The sequence below is a fragment of the Poecilia mexicana genome, unplaced genomic scaffold (genome assembly GCF_051168715.1).
Source record: "Poecilia mexicana isolate PSO_F unplaced genomic scaffold, ASM5116871v1 scaffold_15, whole genome shotgun sequence".
Classification (NCBI taxonomy): domain Eukaryota; kingdom Metazoa; phylum Chordata; class Actinopteri; order Cyprinodontiformes; family Poeciliidae; genus Poecilia; species Poecilia mexicana.
Window position 1 is genome coordinate 6,423,726 of NW_028263384.1, and position 17,056 is coordinate 6,440,781.

Genomic DNA, 17,056 nt, shown 5'->3' on the forward strand with positions numbered 1-17,056 from the left:
AGCATTTGTCCACAATCCAGGTTGGCAGGTGAGGAAACCCATTGCCAACTGTTCCTTCAAATGGGGGCCCCTGTTTGAGGTGAAATGCTCTTACACAGAGCGGAGAAGGGGGTGGGCCTGACATCTGCTGTCCCCCGTTTTTTCCTTTTTGATTGACATTTGCTGAAGACTAAACATAGTCTCCAGGGAACATGTGAGTGGTCTGTGGGTGGGCTCCTTTCACTGACAAATGACAGGCAGGTTTTTCCCTTTTTGACTGTGTCAGGCTCTTGTCTGTGGATGTGTTGGATTGTTATATAGCACCTTTGTAGAACATATAGTCTTCCACACTCCACATTGGAGTTAACTTAAATTGTGCCCAGTCCCTCACTTGCTGTCTGCACCACAGTTTCTGCTGGAAGTATCATTATTCCAATAAATGAGTCTGTCTTTGATGAAGGTCTGTGTCAAATGAGGTGCAGATGAGGTCTGTTTTATGATGTTTGTAGCTAGCAGATGATCCCATATTGCCAAAGTTGTTGATTGAGGATGTATTTACGGTCGTGTGCTCCTTCTATGAACATTTGATAGAAATGGTTTGATTCTTAGGACCATTAGCGATCTTTGCCTCTGTCTGCCCGTGTTTTTCTCTGTGACCTTGCAGAGTAGCTGGTATTTTCCCCTGTTCAGCCCCCAGGTATCGCATACCCTGCCAATGAAGGCTTGAGGGTATCAATCGTCACTAGGTGGTTATGTTTATTTACACAAACCTCTTTGGTTTAATCCCTGTTTTCCTAACTATTGAACTTAAACGTATTAAATGACACAGGAGTACGTTTCCATCCTTGGCTGTTTAAATGTTGGTTTGATGTTAATTTAACCAAGAGCCAGAATGCTTCTTTCTTTGAGCAAGGCTGTAGAAACACATACACTGCTGTTCATATTGAGGTTGTCTCAGGAAATAAAGCTGAACTGTTCTAAAGCATTAGTTAACTTTTCTTCTTTGTTTGGTCTTGTTTTCCCAAACAGCAATTCAAGAAAAATCTGAAGGGTGTTAATGGAAACAAGGACTTTGACCAGGACATGCTGGAGGACATCTACAATGCTATCAAGTAAGAAACCAGAATACAACAACAGAGCTCTTCTCCCTTATTAATCCAAAATGTTTCTTAACAAATCATTCTGATGTCTTCAACTTTTCCTTCTCCATTGTATTTTTGACGGTTTCATTCAGACAACAGGCCAATATGACCCAAATCTGATTTTCTTTTCTTTTACCCATATGTGATCCATATCCAACTTTTTCAAGGCAGTCTGATCAGCCCAACTCCGATCTTTTCATCCGCAAAAAAAAAAAAAAAAAAATCCCATTTGTGCCACTTCCGTATGTGAAGGAACAAATCGTATTCATGTTTGAGAAATCCTTTAATCTCCATGGCAACTATTCAACAGTCCAAAATGCCAGCAGCACCTTCAAGGCTCAGTTCCTCCTCAGGGCTGCAGTGTCCAACCACTGTGGTCACCATCCCCCAATATAAAATCCTGATATATTAAGCATTTTTGTAACTGAAGGTAACATAGTAACTTTATTATGCTATAAAATCACACCATGTACTTGGAAAACACATAATGCTGCCCCTTTAAGGACTGGACTCACATTTTGTTTTACCTGCGTTTGTGTTGATGTTGAAGTTTGAAAGACGGCTTCAGTTTTGTTTTGTTTTTATTAGCATGGCCTCATTTACCACTAACAATACATTTTGCACTGTTGCAGTAATCAGTATGTATGGGTAGCATGTTTTTATTGTCCAAATGCATTAATCAGCTAATCATTTCAGTTAAGTCCTAAATGTTCAATTTGCCATTGAATGATGTTGTATAGATCTAAATTTTGATTCCTTTTCTTGACTTTAAATTTAAATTGACTTCTTTTCTATAGACTTTTTTGTGTTTCCAGTTTTTATTTTCTGCTTCTGTACTTAATCTCTGAAATCGCCTCACCGACATTTTACTGCTCAGGAGTGAAGAGATTGTGATGCCAGACGAGCAGACGGGTTTAGTGAAGGAGAACTATGTTTGGAGTGTGCTGCTGCACCGCGGTGCCACTCCTGAGGGGCTTTTCCTCCACCTGCCGCCAGGCAGCTACGACCACGACCTGTTCACCATGACCTGGGGTCCCACCATCGCTGCTCTGTCTTACGTCTTTGACAAGAGCCTTGATGAAAACATCATCCAGAAGGCCATCACCGGGTTCAGGTACGTGAGCATATAGAATCACCGGACGGGACGATGATGAACTGGAACTTATGATCTCAGCAATTGCTTTAAGCCTCATCTTTCCTCTTCTGCAACATGATCTCCACTCTTAGTTGAATAGTTTATTGTTTTTGTCTTTGATAAATCTTGTTGTTTACAGTTAGCTCAGTGGGGTAGAAAATGCATGTTTTAGCTCAAATTAACAGCTGACTATAAAGTATAGGATGTTAGCTGATTCATCCTGTATAATAATTTGGGTTTCTGTCTTTCAGAAAATGTGCAATGATCGCTGCTCACTATGGCTGCAGTGACGTGTTTGACAACTTGATTATTTCCCTCTGCAAGTTCACAACTCTGGCCAGTGAGGTGAGTCGCTGTCGATGACATCACATGGTGTTCTCATTATTTTTGTAGCCATCAACAAGCTTCTGATGTAATGGTCTCTGGGTGATGTATTCAGAGTTTTTTCAATGTGCTGTGGTCAGGATTTGGGTTTGGCGTTGTGGAATATTGATATTCCAAGCTCATTTCTGATCTGTGGTCGGGATCGTTGTCAAGCTGGAACACACCACTGTGTTCAAGTTCCACCAGAATCAGTTCAGAGTTCGAAGGCTAAGAAAAGCACCTCGTTAAGACGCAACTTACTGAGAAAAACTGAGGCATAAAATTTTTTATTTTATTCTGGTACTTTTTATAAATTGTTTCAGTTTTTAGCCATCAAGCAAAAGTTGTAACATTTTGTAAATGTAATTGTAAATCCGTTCCTCTATCTGAACGTGTTCCTGCTAGTCTGTGGAAAACCTACCTACCGTGTTTGGTAGCAACAACAAAGCCCAAACTGCAGCCAAGACCGTGTTTGATTTGGCTCATAAGCACGGCAACATCCTGAGGGAGGGCTGGAAGAACATCATGGAGTCCATGCTGCAGCTCTTCAGAGCCCAGCTCCTGCCAAAGGCCATGGTGGAGGTCAGTGTACCGTCTGAGCTCTGCCTTTGGTACAGCTTAACTCTGAAAGAAAAAAAGACCAAAAAAGAAACATTAAGATGGTATTTCACATACTTTGCTGCCACCTGCTGTTCTTTGCTCAAACACGACAATTATTCCTCAGATGGAGGACTTTGTGGAGCCAAACGGAAAAATTTCACTTCAGAGAGAAGAAATGCCTTCAAATCGGTAAACTCATCCTCATCTGTATGTGTGTGTGTCTATGTATGTGTATGTACGTATACCTGTCTGCATGTGTGCGTTTGTGTGTATATGTATGTATATTTATATATGTATATATGTGTTTATGTATTTCATAACAGTGGTGAATCAGCCGTCTTAAGTTTTATCAACTGGTTGACACCAAGTGGGGCTGAGCAGTCAGGACTCAGAGGACCAACCACAGAAAATCAGGAAGCCAAGCAAGCTGCCATCCTCTGCATTAAGGTACTAATTACACACCGTGATGATGACATCACATTTCATTTTTTATCAACAAATTTGAAATCTATGCCACATATCATGAGTCCAGATATTTTTATGATATGCAAACAGACTGGTTTGCACCATTGTTCACATACGTCAACTTAAGCCACAGTTTTAAAAATGATCTCAAACAATTTTCCCACATGGAAAATGTGTAGAGCTTCTCTGTAACTCATCATCCATTCAGATGTTGTTCTGTTGTCTCTTTTATTTTCTTGCAGCAATGTGACCCAGAGAAGTTGATCACTGAGAGTAAATTTCTCCAGCTGGAGTCTCTGCAGGAGCTTATGAAGGTTTTTCATCTTTCTGACTGAATGTCTTATGTTTTCGGTCAAGTGTTTTTGCTGTGCATTGATTTAACCAGAGCTCTTTGTTGGGCAGTTTTAAGAAATGTCTCATTTAAAAAAAAAAACCCACTCATTTCTGTTTCCTCTTATTAGGCACTGATATCTGTGAGTCCAGATGAAGAGACTTATGATGAAGAGGATGCCGCCTTCTGTTTGGAGATGCTGCTGCGCATTGTTCTGGAGAACAGGTGAGAGAGCGAGTTGCTCAGAAACACAATTACCACTGTTGCTAAACGGTCAGTGTTGTTTATCAGTTTTAATTGAATCAACGTTTGTTTTTGCGTCTGAAGGGACCGCGTGTCGTGTGTCTGGCAGACCGTCCGGGACCATCTCTATCACCTGTGTGTTCATGCCACAGAAAGCTGCTTCCTGGTGGAGAGAGCTGTGGTGGGTCTGCTTCGACTCGCAATCCGCCTGCTGCGCAGAGAGGAGATCAGCTCTCAGGTACAGAACCGAGCAACGACTGTCAGCATGGATGAAGGCAAACATTTACAGGCCAGAGGAAAGGTGGATCTGACTAGTCATTTACTCACGTCAGGTTCTGTCACATTTCCCATGTCTGTCACTTTAAAGAAACGCTTCCTGTATTTGTTTCTGTAAGTTACAATTTATTGCTCATTTGAAATCTTTTAAGATTAGGTCCACTGTGTTGTGATGTTCTTTGGTTCACTAAATGAAACCAGCAGACCAAAGGAATTGGAACAAACTTAGAATCCAGAAAAACTTTTTCCAGAACAGGAACATTTAGCTCATTACTTTTACAAATTTGAACATACTTAGAAACTCCAGAGGATACTTACTTACTTATAGTTATCTAGCAACCCAGAACAGGGATTAGAACAAACTTAGAATCTAGAAATTAGACCAGAGGATACTGATCTGAACAGGAGTATCTAGTTTACATACTTTGGATCAACCTTATTAGATTCTTTGTCTTCTTTTGCTCTTTCTCTTTCCTTTGGTTTGTTATTTTGTTTGTGTTTCCTTTCAATTAATGTAAAACACTTTGATTTGCTTTGTTGCTGAAAATGTGCTGCATAAATAAATTTACCAACCTACCAGACAGAATAAGAGGTGGTATGAGAAAAATATTTGAACATTTTTATTGGACATCAGGACATGAGGTCAACCTTGATGCTATTAGTTTAACGCAGGTTTTTAGACTGGCTTGTTAAAATGAGAATTAAATTATAAGAAACTTTGAAATTTGTCACACTTATTTGTGCTGCAGCAATTAAAGTTTTCATTTACCTGAAAACAGATTATCAAACTTTTTAGAAACATAATGAGGAAGTGGTGCCACAATGGCTGCTGTTACTCGTGTATTCATCAGTTCAGCAGTCCTCATTGTGATGTGAAACAAGTCTCCACATCAGAACTGCAACATTCTCAGCTCATTCTGCCCATTTATATTCCAATATATTATTTTTGTGCTTGTGTTAAGTGCAAAATGGAAATCATTTCTAATATGTTTAAAGGTTTCACTGCATTATCGCGCTTCCTGTTCATCCACAGGTCCTTCTCTCTCTACGCCTCCTGCTCATGATGAAGCCGCATGTCTTGTCCCGGATCACTAGGGAAATTGCTTATGGCCTTCATGAGCTGCTAAAGACGAATGCAGCCAACATCCACTGTACAGACGACTGGTACACGCTCTTCTCCCTGCTGGAGTGCATTGGAGCCGGAGTTAAACCTCGTGCCTCCTTCCAACTTACCTCTTCCTCTGCTGACAATGAAACAGGTTCAATATTTCCCTAAAGTTACATTTCTTACATTCATGTTATATTTTTGAAGGGGCAGTATTATGTAAAATCAACTTTTTTGAGCTTTCCATCATGTTAAGATATTCCTTCATCAAAAACCCACCTGGAGGGTTGCCTTGATTCTTTCTTGGATGTTTGAGAAATCCTTTAATCCTCCATGGCAACCGTTCAGCTGCGCGTAACGCTCGCCGGGACCCAGAACCGCCTTCAAGGCGCAGCTCCACCGCTGCACTTTCCAAGCTTCTGAGCTTCCACCTCACAGAGCAGCCGTCCCTGCAACTCCCCCACTTGGCTCCTTTAGACTAGCCTGCAGCAATTAGCAAAAACATAGAGGAACTGCACATCTTATTAATGCTGAGCTCATTAATAAGAAATACTTCTCAGTATGACGTTGGACTAAGTGTTGTTAAAGACTTAGTAGAGGAGACATGCTGTGATGACTTCCTGAAGGCGGAGTTTCAGAACGATCAGGAGGTTTTAAAGAGACAGAGGACCAATTTCAAGGAGATAATTTACAAAGTAAAGATTATTTTAAGTCTTGCTTTACTTGTGTAATGTGTCAAAGGTCATCTTTTGCGCAACTGTTAGGTCAGCAGTCTTCCCCATGATTGTGTAGCCTACAGAACTGGACTGAGAGACAATTTAAAAGCCTTTGCAGGTGTGTTTGAATTAATTAGCCGATTAGAGTGTGACACCAAGTGCCTTCAATATTCAACCTTTTCAAAATATTCTAATATTCTGAGATACTGAATTTAGGGTTTTCATTAGTTGTCAGTTCTAATTATCAAAATAAAAAAAAAAAGAAATATATCAGCCTGTGTGTAAATAATGAATGAATGTTTCACTTTTTGAATGGAATTACTGACATAAATGAACCTTTTTTTTCCTGTTCTAATTTTAATGAGCAACACCTGTAGGTTTGAAATTATTTACTTTCAGTGTATCGCATAAACATTAGGTTTCTCTGATGCTCGCGTTGTTCAAACTGTGCTGTTTAAAACACAAACATAAAATGCCTCTTCTAAAATAGCATTGGTTTTTCTGGTGCCTGCAGGTGCACAGTCGGACAGTGAGCTGTCGTCTCATCATTCCAATGAAGTCAGTTTAGACCGTGGCTACACGTCTGACTCAGAGGTGTACACAGACCACAGTAAGACCAGGATACCTCGCTCCACTACTGATGTGGACGTGTCCAGCAGTGGATGGCTTGTGGTAAGTCCTCACACTTAAAAACGGACAGGTAATGTTTAACAAAGAGCTCCATGTTACCGTAATGATCTGATGTCTGTTATGTCCGGTGGTCCAGACATTAATAGCCTTGATGGCCTTGATTTCACCATAGCCTAATGAATTGTGTGGCTCTGAAAGTATCTATGGATCATTTTTCTGAGCTACAATTATACACACTAACTTAGGCCTTCCATTCTCTCCACGATGTCGACAAAAAAGGACACTGAAGCGACAGGTTCAATACTGAGCTGCCTCTGAATATTGAAGTTTGATGCACAGGAAAGCCGGCATCTCATTGTCCACCGATTGCTTGTAGCTTCAGATAACTCCATCGCTTTTGTGTTGCAGCAAGTTTGAAATTTTGTACCGTTTGTTCACGGCCAATCGGTGAACAGGAGCTAAGCTTGCGTCACCCGTGGTAGGGAGTGGCCTGGATAAAATGCTGCTGAAAATGTTGGTAATACAGGCCGAATGGAGTGAAGCAGGGTCCGTCAGAGCCAGCGGAAAACAGGCATTAGTTTGATTTGCCTTGGGCCGACCCTGGCTCTCACAGATATACATTGTTGAATGATTTAACATCGCAAGTCAGTGGCTACAATTCTTCAGGATCTATGTTTTTCTAATACTTTATCGTCAGTAAGGAATGTAAACAATTTAACTTAAAAGTAAAACTGAAAGGCAAATAATATTTTTTCAGTTGTAAAATTTAAGGCATTTCCTAAATATCCAATTTTCTGTTAAAGACTATAATGTAAAATAACAGAAGAGAATTTCTTACTGGTGGACCCGCTAAACTCAATATTTTATTTTTTTAATATAATTTTAATATTTTTTATTCCCCACTCACTAGGTTGGAAAAGTTGATTTGGAGACAAGTAAGCCCACCCCAGTAAACTCCAAAGCTCAGCTGAATCACCCTTTGGTCAACCAGTACAGCCTGACTTTGGGTCAGGACCTCGGCCAGCATGACACCAAGTCTCTCATCAAGTGTGTGGAAACACTTTCTTTTATTGTCCGTGACGCCGCCCACGTCACCCCTGACAACTTTGAGCTGTGTGTCCGGACCATCCGTGTGTTTGTGGAGGCCAGCCTCAATGGAGGTGAGAATACGCTTGAACTTTCTCTAACATTGTTGTGTTTCTCTCTGGGGTTTAAGAACGAATAAATAACAATGTATTAGTCTCAAAGGCCTTTATGTGATGGTCTTTGCTGTCTGACAGTGTGTAGACTCTTGAAGGCATGAATTCTCAACCAGCATATCTCCCAAAATGCATACAGAAATCAAGGTTTCCCACCAGAAAACCTGCTAAGCCTGGTGGTTGGGCTCTTGGTCAGTCATTCATCCAGCAGCCTGTTGTGTTTTTGAGTTGAAATTTTTTTAAAGTTGACATGAAACTTGAAAATAATCACTTGATAATTATGTATTATCAAAAGATTGGAAGATTAATACCTGAAAGTCTTAAAAAATGCAAACATTTTAAAAAGACTTAACTAAATAAGCAATGCTTAGCCTGGTGGGGGCACAAGTAAAGCCTGGTGGCCCGCCAGGCTTATCATGAACTGGGGAAACCCTGGAAATGATGACAAACCACTTTTCAGTATAATTCTGCTGGCTGTTAGTTTAATTTGCGAAGACAAATTTAAATATTATTTTGCTGCTTTGGTTCACAGACTTTAAACTGGCTTCTCTGTTGGTCCAGGATAGAGTGAATATGGAAAAATGAAACACCCTGGTATCATTATTATAGAACTACATTTATTAATCATCTTGTGACTTTGCAACAGAAAACTAAATAACAGTCAGTTCTTAGTCTACTGTGATCCAGAATATGTTGTAATTATGTTTTTCCTGGTGAATCTCTTCTCGAGGTTATCGGAACCATGACAAAAAGAAGAACCACAAATACGAGTCCAAGTCCCGGATGAGGAAGAAGCCAGTGGGGAGGGAGCGAGACATCGGAGGCAGCACAAGACGAGGTGGAAGTCGAGTGTCAAGTCAACGTCCGTCCCGTTCTCACAGTGACGATGAGGAGGACGAGGGTGTTCCAGCCAGCTATCACACCGTGTCATTACAGGTTAGTCAAGATGTAAGTACAATAGCCCTTTTCATCGTTCTACATTTACTGTGAGCCTCACATCCTTGATGTTCGGCACACCTGGTTTCTGTAAACCCTGTCCAGTCCTTGAGGGCCGGTGTCCTGCAGCTTTTAGAAGCGTCCCTGGTTCAACCCTGTGAATCAAATGGCTGAACTTCTTCCTCAGGGCAGTCAAGTTCTCCACAGTTCATCTAAAACTGGGAGGACACCAGCCCCCGAGGACCCCTGCCCTAGAGTTTATCATTCTCTCTCCACTAAAAGGACTTGTCAGGCACTTTATATGATAATGGAGGATAATAATGCCTAACATCTAACCCAGTCGTTCTCAAACTGTGGTATCCGGACCACCAGGGAGCGGTGCTTTAACAACCGTTTGACAGTCGCTACTTTTCCAATTGAATTGGAATATTCCTCAGCGCAGAATAAATATTTGTTGAGATTACTTTGTGAAGTTCCTGATGCAGGAAAACTATGTATGATGTGATTGTTTATTCTACTGTTTGTGCCCACGCAGCTGTTGGACCTGATGCACACCCTTCATACACGTGCAGCCAGCATCTACAGCTCCTGGGCAGAGGAACAGCGCCACCTAGAGGCTTCTGGCAAAAAGATAGAAGCTGACTCTCAAACGTTGTGGACCAGCTGCTGGTGCCCACTGCTGCAAGGTGATCATTACGTCATCCTGAAGTTGGACATAAATAGACTTTCAGTTCTCCTTATTTTTTAACAGATATTAGAGCTATTTGATTGATGCATAGGAGCAGTTTAAAAACCCTCAATATATTTTCTATACTTCTCCTAAAAAACTCATTCAGGAGAAGGTTTGTCTAGCTTGATGCTTTAAATGGGACACACAGACGGTCGTTCCAGCCTGGTTTCAGCAGATAGTTTTTTTCCTAACACATCTGCAATCACATACTCACCTGCTGAGGGATCACAGACTGAGGGATTTATTAAAATGAACATATTAAAGTCATGAAGGGGATGACTTGTTGGTTTAAAACAAACCAGCAGTCATTTGAGTGACACATTCTGAGCTTTTGTTGTATTAAAATACTCACCTCTTGTACGTGTCTTTGGTCGCGTTCTCCAGGCATCGCTTGGCTGTGCTGCGACGCCAGGCGGCAGGTCCGCATGCAGGCCCTCACTTACCTCCAGAGAGCGCTGCTTGTCCATGACCTGCAGACTCTTGATGCAGCTGAGTGGGAGTCCTGCTTCAACAAGGTTAAAAGCACTGCGCATTTCTTATAACGGGCAGCAGTGTTGCATCATAACTAAAATGTAAGAGTTGAATTGATGTGTGTGTTTGCAGGTGCTTTTCCCTCTGCTGACGAAGCTACTGGACAACATCAGTCCGGCCGATGTGGGCGGTATGGAGGAGACCAGAATGAGAGCCTGCACGCTGCTGTCAAAGGTTTGATGTTACACTTCCCTCAGCGCTCTCTGTTAGCAGCCATATTTTTTTTGTTTGTTTTTTTTCCCCCATTTTTTATCTTGGTTTCCCTCAGAAAACTTGGTAAGCCCAGTGTTTGGGTGTTAGGTCAGTCATTCATCCAGCGGCCCGTCATGTTTTTGAGTTAAAAAAATGTTAAGATGTTTAAAGTTGACAGGAAATTTGAAAATATCACTTGATAATTATGTGTTATTGGAAGATTAATAACTGAACACCAACTATAAAGTCTTAAAAAATGCAAAAATTTTAAAAAGACTTAAATAAATAAGCAATGCTTAGCCTGGTAGGGGCACAAGGAAAGCCTGGTGGCCCGCCAGGCTTATCATACACTGGGGGAAGCCCTGGGTACAGTGGAGCTGGACTGATTCACCTCCCTTTCTTTGTTGGACAGCACAACATTTGAGTTAAGGATTGATACAAGAAGTGCAATTAAAGGCAGAATGTAGCAGCACGTTTTGCAACATATCTGCAGTATCGGGGATTATGGGAGTTGATTCCACTAAAACAACTTTACTTTACTGTAAAATCTTAACTTTAGGAGATTATATGAAATTCTGACACACCTTGAAAGGAGATAAATTTGTGGGGTTGCTGAATTTTATTTATTTATTTATTTTTTTTCATATTTTCTGATATGGGCTGTACATAGGCTAACTGACAGCTTTGCCTAGGACAAGCAATTGTACAAGTGTACTGTACCAATTTTCATGCCTCTATGACAAAGGTGGCACTTTGTTGAGATATTTGCAACAACTTTAAAATATGTAAATTTTACACAGGCCTGATGCGTCCACCAAGTTTGTTGAGTTTTCATATATATATTAATGCTTCCCAAAAGCCACTTCATTTGTGGGAGAGAAAAAAAAACACTATTATTACAATAAGCCCTGGCAGTGCTTTACTGCATGGGCCTAAAAATATAAGATTTTATACTTTTTTTTTTTTTCTTTTTTTTTATGGAAGTTTTTCTGTATGTTAAGAAATTTTTGAGGGTATTGAATTGTGGTCCTGTGGTCTGTGTGTGTTAAGTTCCAGCGTGTTTGTGCTTTTCCAGGTCTTCCTGCAGCACCTCTCTCCCCTGCTTTCCCTGCCCACCTTTGCTGCCCTCTGGCTTACCATTCTGGATTTCATGGACAAGTATATGCATGCAGGATCCAGTGACTTACTGGTGAGGATAGTAATTACCACACGCACACTTTTTTTCTTGTATACAGTTAATTAGTCTCACCTAAAAAAGAATGCATTGCATTTTTGATGGTGTAGTACTCAGTGGCTGAGTACCATAGTTGTATTTTTATGCACTCGTTTATTTGTGTTTCTATGCAGCTGGAGGCGATTCCTGAATCTCTAAAGAACATGTTGCTGGTTATGGACACTGCAGGGATTTTCCGCAGCTCTGACTCTAGGACAGGATACTCGGACCTGTGGGAAATAACATGGGAACGTATTGTGTGCTTTCTTCCAAACCTGCGGGAAGAGCTATTCAAACAGACAGTCGTAGCAGGTATTCACTTCTGAGCACTTCATTATCAGGAAGAACGATCATCACAGGAACAATCCATTCTTTGACAAAACTAAATTTAATGTTGCTTCCAGAGTACAGCCAGTAGGATTTGGTCCGTTGACTGTCCATCAAAGAACATATTTTATCTCCATGTGACATTCTTTATTAAATGAAGCAAAAAAATCCATATTGCCCATCCCAACTGGCTGCTACTGTTAAGCAAATGATTTGACGTGATGTTGGGATAAAGCTCTTGTTTTATCTTTAATTTTTGTTATTTTAGAGCCGACTCCCGGTCCTCAAGCTGAGCCAGTGCAGTCAGCATCCACAGCTGAACGCCCTTCATCCCCTCAGGAGTCTCCCTCTCTCGCCCAGCCTTCCTCCTCAGTCCTGACGCCAGCAGAGGCTCCACTGTCTGTCAGTCAAGAACCAACTCAAGACCCTCAGTTAGCCAGTGCCAACGGTAAGCACCAGTGACACGACTTGAGTAAAAATGTTAAATTGAGTTAGTTGCATGGTGTGCAATAAATTAATTGTATTTAATTACATTTTATTAAAAAATATATGTTGACATATCTTATTCAAAAACTCTTTGCTGCCAAATTTTTGAACAAATAGACATATGAGCTCAATGACAAAGATATTTATTGTTTTTAATCTGTTAATCACGACATACCATCTGTAATGAACACAAAGGAGTCTTTATGAATGTTTCACTGTTGTCATGAAGTGTCATTTGTTAATGACATTTTTAATGCAAAGTTGTTTTAAAAGTTGCATTAAAAGTCCATTTAAAGTGCCAACTTTGTATGATTTTGTCAACAATGACACTTTTAATGGAATTTTTAGAGCAACTTTGCATTAAAAGTGTCATTATTTGCAGAACGACGCTTTATGATAAAAGTCATAAACATTCATAAAGACTCTTTCATGTTCGTGTCAGTCTTATGCACACCCCATCAAATAAAGTGTTACCAAAAAAGCTTTAGAAATCCAGTTCACTTTAGCCGAACAGGTTGCCCACTCTAATCTCTTCATCACACTTTGTCCTGCGTTAACATTTTTAACACCTTAAAATCTATGTAGATGATCAAAATGAACTCATTAGAAATCCCAGCCATAGGAGGTTTGTCACGTTTTGTGACAAAGATTTAAAATAATTGTCAAAAACACAACTGTACTCAGAGTATAATACGTCTGTTTTGCCTCGTAGGACCAGATCTCTCGTCTCCAGCACCCACTGCAAAATCTCTACCGCTGGCTCCGTCGAGCACATCTCCCGCCCGCTCTCCATTATCTCCAAGTCAGCCCCCCCTCATCCTGCAGCCGTTAGCTTCCCCTCTGCAGGTGGGCATCCCATCCATGCCTCTTCCGATCATCTTGAACCCCGCTTTAATCGAGGCCACATCTCCTGTTCCACTGCTTCCTGGCCACAAACCTGTCAGCAGTCCCACTAATGAGTTCCAGTAGAAGAAAGTTCACCTGGCTTGAGGGTCACTGCTCCCATGGCAACAGAGCAACCTACTTCACACGTCAGGGGACTGCAGCTGGTTTAAGTCTACATAAAGGACTCTGTCGTTTCCTTTGTGCTGTCTGTGTTTATTTACGAATCGTACTGAATGGCTTATTAAACTGACAGGCGTGAAGTAAAGTCACTCTGATGCCGGGTTGTCGTCTCTCTTATGACAAACTTGTTGATCTTACTTTTGTAAAATAAAAAAAAAAGATTCTGGGTGTTTTGTCCACAAAAACAGAATTTACTTGTTGTTTTCCAGATATTTTAAAGTTATAACATCATGTATATTTTAGCCTGAGACAATAAATTCAACACAGTAAGCGTTTCCCTACACTTCTTTATTCTTAAAACATTTCAAAGAGGCTTTTCTTTTCTGGTGGTGAATGTTTAATTTTTAATGTTTTCTGTTTTTTTATCTCTCCAACTGTAAGCTTTAAGAGACAATAGTAGGATTTTAACCCAAGTCAGCAGGCACAGTGTCTGTCTAACGGACAAAATCTGGATCCTGGTTCATCAGTGGAGGAGCCCTTTGACCTAGAAGCTCTAGGAACCATCACTGAACCTGCAGTATGAGAATGAAATGAATGGTGGGAGTTATTGATTAATCATCCATCCGACTGTCATCTAAACCTGTTTATCCTTGCAAAGTCACATGGACCTGGTGGCTGTTGTCAGCGGTGATTGGACAATGGAAGGGTTCTACCAGTAAATGTGTGCAGGGGACAGGTCAGTTCAGCCGGACTGCTGAGGATATTTATACAATAAAACCAAAAAGAAAAAAACACATCATGATTGAACTTCATTACTGTGCCGTGCTATTTAACAGACTAAAATCCGCCTCCCCCTCAAAGTTCATTTGCGGGATGGTATGAAACATTCATTTTTTACACAATTGAGCATTCTCTATTTGGAATCCTGTGAGAACAGGCCCTCGGGGTTTAACTCCCATTCAGCTGTGTAAAACTCCTGGGTGGACCCAACGCCATCTTCAAGACAAAGTTCGTCCTCCGAGCTGCAGCTTCCAAGATTCCTTTTAAGTTGTATTTCATATATCCAAGCTTTTTATTTTTATATAGGCTATTGTAACAACTAGAGGCAACATAGTTATTTTATTGTGCTATAAAATGTCAATATGTTCCTGGAAAATACATATAACTGCCCTTTTAACATACAGTCAGTCACCAAGGGATATTATGCAGGAATCAGGAGTCGCCTCCTGTAGTAGTGATTCTCTGCCTCACCATACTCATCCAGAAAGAGCCAGCAGATTACTTCCCCAGCTGAAGGGTTGGAAGTCTGTCATGTAACGCTTCAGGGAGTTAGAAGGCCCCGGAGCCCTCAGCCAATGAGGAATAAATGTTGTCGGTCTCCACTGCAGATTGAGAAAACACCTGGATGCTTTCAGAGGAAGAGGCCCTGTGCCTGTGAAAACCAGAAGCTGCAAAATATTTGGAGTTATTCAATCGGCTCAGAGTGGTGAGTAATGTAAGAAAATAAAGCCTTCTGTGTTTGGTCCTCCATTTTGTTATCTTATTTACGTCCACATCCTTGTGGCTGGAGGCACAAAAACATGTCATTATTAGTGCCCAAGTAAAAGTGAGGCAACAGAATCTGTTTCCTAAAACTAAAAGATGTATGTTTAAAATAATAGCATTTTGAAGATTAATCAGTTCCATCATTCATTCGGTCAAAAAATCAAACAAAAACAGGTTGTCCTGCGATAGCCAGAAATCTCTGGACATCCTTATTACAGTGAAAATCTTTAAAAATCAGAAACGGGTTCTGCAAGACATAATTCAGAGGAACAGTGTGCCATGATGAAATACTTAGAGAGGCAGACAAATTCAAAACGGCAGAGAATTAAAGAATTTATTTTCAATTTTTTTTATTCTAATTCTTGCATAATTCAAATATTGGGTAAAAGTGCAATATTTTGTTTCAGAAAGTGAAATATTTATTTTAATGATATTCATGCTTTTATTTTGTGGTGGTAGGTGGGCGAATTTAGTCAGCATCCTATCATCACTCATGATTGGTTACATAGTATCATAAACCTTTGACTCTCTGATGGTCTTCTAATGATGGGCCGGTCCAATAGACAAATGGCAGTTCTGTGTTTCTTCATGTCTTTAAAGCTCACCTGCAGCCTCCGTCTGTCTCCCAGCTCCATCACAGATAATGTTTCGTACCACAGTTTGACATTGAATACTCATTTCATTTCTGTTAGTTACAACGAGCAACTCATAACTTAATCCTGTTTTGACTTTTGTTATAGAGAAGCCTATAAGAAACCACTAGAGATGATGCAAAGAAGACTAAAGAAAGATTTTACATAAAATGAAGGAAATTATGGGCAACCTCCTCATGAGACTGTCCTGGAGCAACAGTGTTGTTGATTTTATATCGTTATCTTTGATAATGATATGAAACATATAAAACTAACTGTAAGAAACTAATTGTTGCAGGTCAGTGATTTGCAATTCCATTTGTTTGGAAAGCAACTCAGAAAAAAATTAGTTTCTCCTAATGAACCTTCCTCTGGAAAACATTTGTCATGATTATATCGGTCATTGTACTTTGTAAAGACAGACGTTTTGGGAAATAAAAATACATGAGGGGAAAATAAGAGCACTTTTTAGGATGAGTCCTAATTCTGTATCGTAACATTTAAGTCATCGTGTTCTGCTTCTTCATTTTATATTACTTAAAACATTGCTTCCTGTGTTATCCTTAATTTTCCACCACCAAATAAAGGGAAATTCACTTTTAAATTCAGAATTATTGTAAATTTCCAGGGAGCAGTGAGGGTGGTGGTGAGTCGGGAGGGGAGGGGAGCATCTGTGCTCAGGGTACCCAAATGGCTAGCAATGGTAATGTTCATATGCAAGGATTTGCCAGTTTTCAAGCGCTAAAAATAGCTTGCTGGAGGGTAGGGCTTGGCAGCTCTGCCAGGCTGGGAACTAAGTTATGTTGCCACTCTCGACATCTATTTTAACAGAGCGGGTTGTCAGAATGAAACCTGAAGATGGCTCTTTGGTTCCACTTAACTATAATCTTCTATTTTGTTGTAGAAGAGTCTCAGAGGGTATTTTTAGAGAGTCGGGGTCTTTATTCCTTCTGTCCTTGAGTCTTTTGAAGGACCTTTTTTCTTAAGGCTGTCAACGACATAACTGTTGTCTGCCATCTATAAATACCCAGCGGGGATTGAAAGTCCTCTGATACACAAATCGGCTTGTAAACAGATGCAAACTTCCTGCTCAACAGTTTCTTTTTACAACTGTGTGTGGAGTCGGAGTGAAGTGTTATAATCTTTGGGATTTTGGTGTTATGTTTTACTTCTTTTTATGTTATTTATTTTAGTCTTTGCTTTTCGTAACTAGTTCATTCCTTGGTTCTGAGATTACTTGTTTTTGTGTTGTGTGCTTAAGTACTACTACTCTGC

The 17,056-nt window shown here is 40.4% G+C and overlaps 1 protein-coding gene across 3 annotated transcripts in view; it reads left to right on the forward strand.

Annotated features, from left to right (window-relative positions):
• Positions 1 to 13,934, forward strand: part of gbf1 (golgi brefeldin A resistant guanine nucleotide exchange factor 1) — a 53,427-nt gene extending 39,493 nt beyond the window's left edge. For 2 of the 3 annotated variants that reach the window (XM_014984851.2, XM_014984853.2), the window contains 20 exons: positions 1,009 to 1,091; positions 1,999 to 2,235; positions 2,508 to 2,601; positions 3,025 to 3,201; positions 3,344 to 3,408; positions 3,543 to 3,666; positions 3,927 to 3,998; positions 4,146 to 4,240; positions 4,343 to 4,496; positions 5,568 to 5,793; positions 6,870 to 7,027; positions 7,896 to 8,145; positions 8,915 to 9,132; positions 9,656 to 9,806; positions 10,235 to 10,365; positions 10,454 to 10,555; positions 11,649 to 11,762; positions 11,921 to 12,098; positions 12,382 to 12,561; positions 13,312 to 13,934. In XM_014984851.2, the coding sequence (XP_014840337.2) occupies positions 1,009 to 1,091; positions 1,999 to 2,235; positions 2,508 to 2,601; positions 3,025 to 3,201; positions 3,344 to 3,408; positions 3,543 to 3,666; positions 3,927 to 3,998; positions 4,146 to 4,240; positions 4,343 to 4,496; positions 5,568 to 5,793; positions 6,870 to 7,027; positions 7,896 to 8,145; positions 8,915 to 9,132; positions 9,656 to 9,806; positions 10,235 to 10,365; positions 10,454 to 10,555; positions 11,649 to 11,762; positions 11,921 to 12,098; positions 12,382 to 12,561; positions 13,312 to 13,568 (3,066 nt within the window). In that variant the 3' untranslated portion in view covers positions 13,569 to 13,934. The remainder of the gene's footprint in view (positions 1 to 1,008; positions 1,092 to 1,998; positions 2,236 to 2,507; positions 2,602 to 3,024; positions 3,202 to 3,343; positions 3,409 to 3,542; positions 3,667 to 3,926; positions 3,999 to 4,145; positions 4,241 to 4,342; positions 4,497 to 5,567; positions 5,794 to 6,869; positions 7,028 to 7,895; positions 8,146 to 8,914; positions 9,133 to 9,655; positions 9,807 to 10,234; positions 10,366 to 10,453; positions 10,556 to 11,648; positions 11,763 to 11,920; positions 12,099 to 12,381; positions 12,562 to 13,311) is intronic. The other variant, XM_014984854.2, reaches the window with a different exon arrangement.
• Positions 13,935 to 17,056: the final 3,122 nt, after the last annotated feature.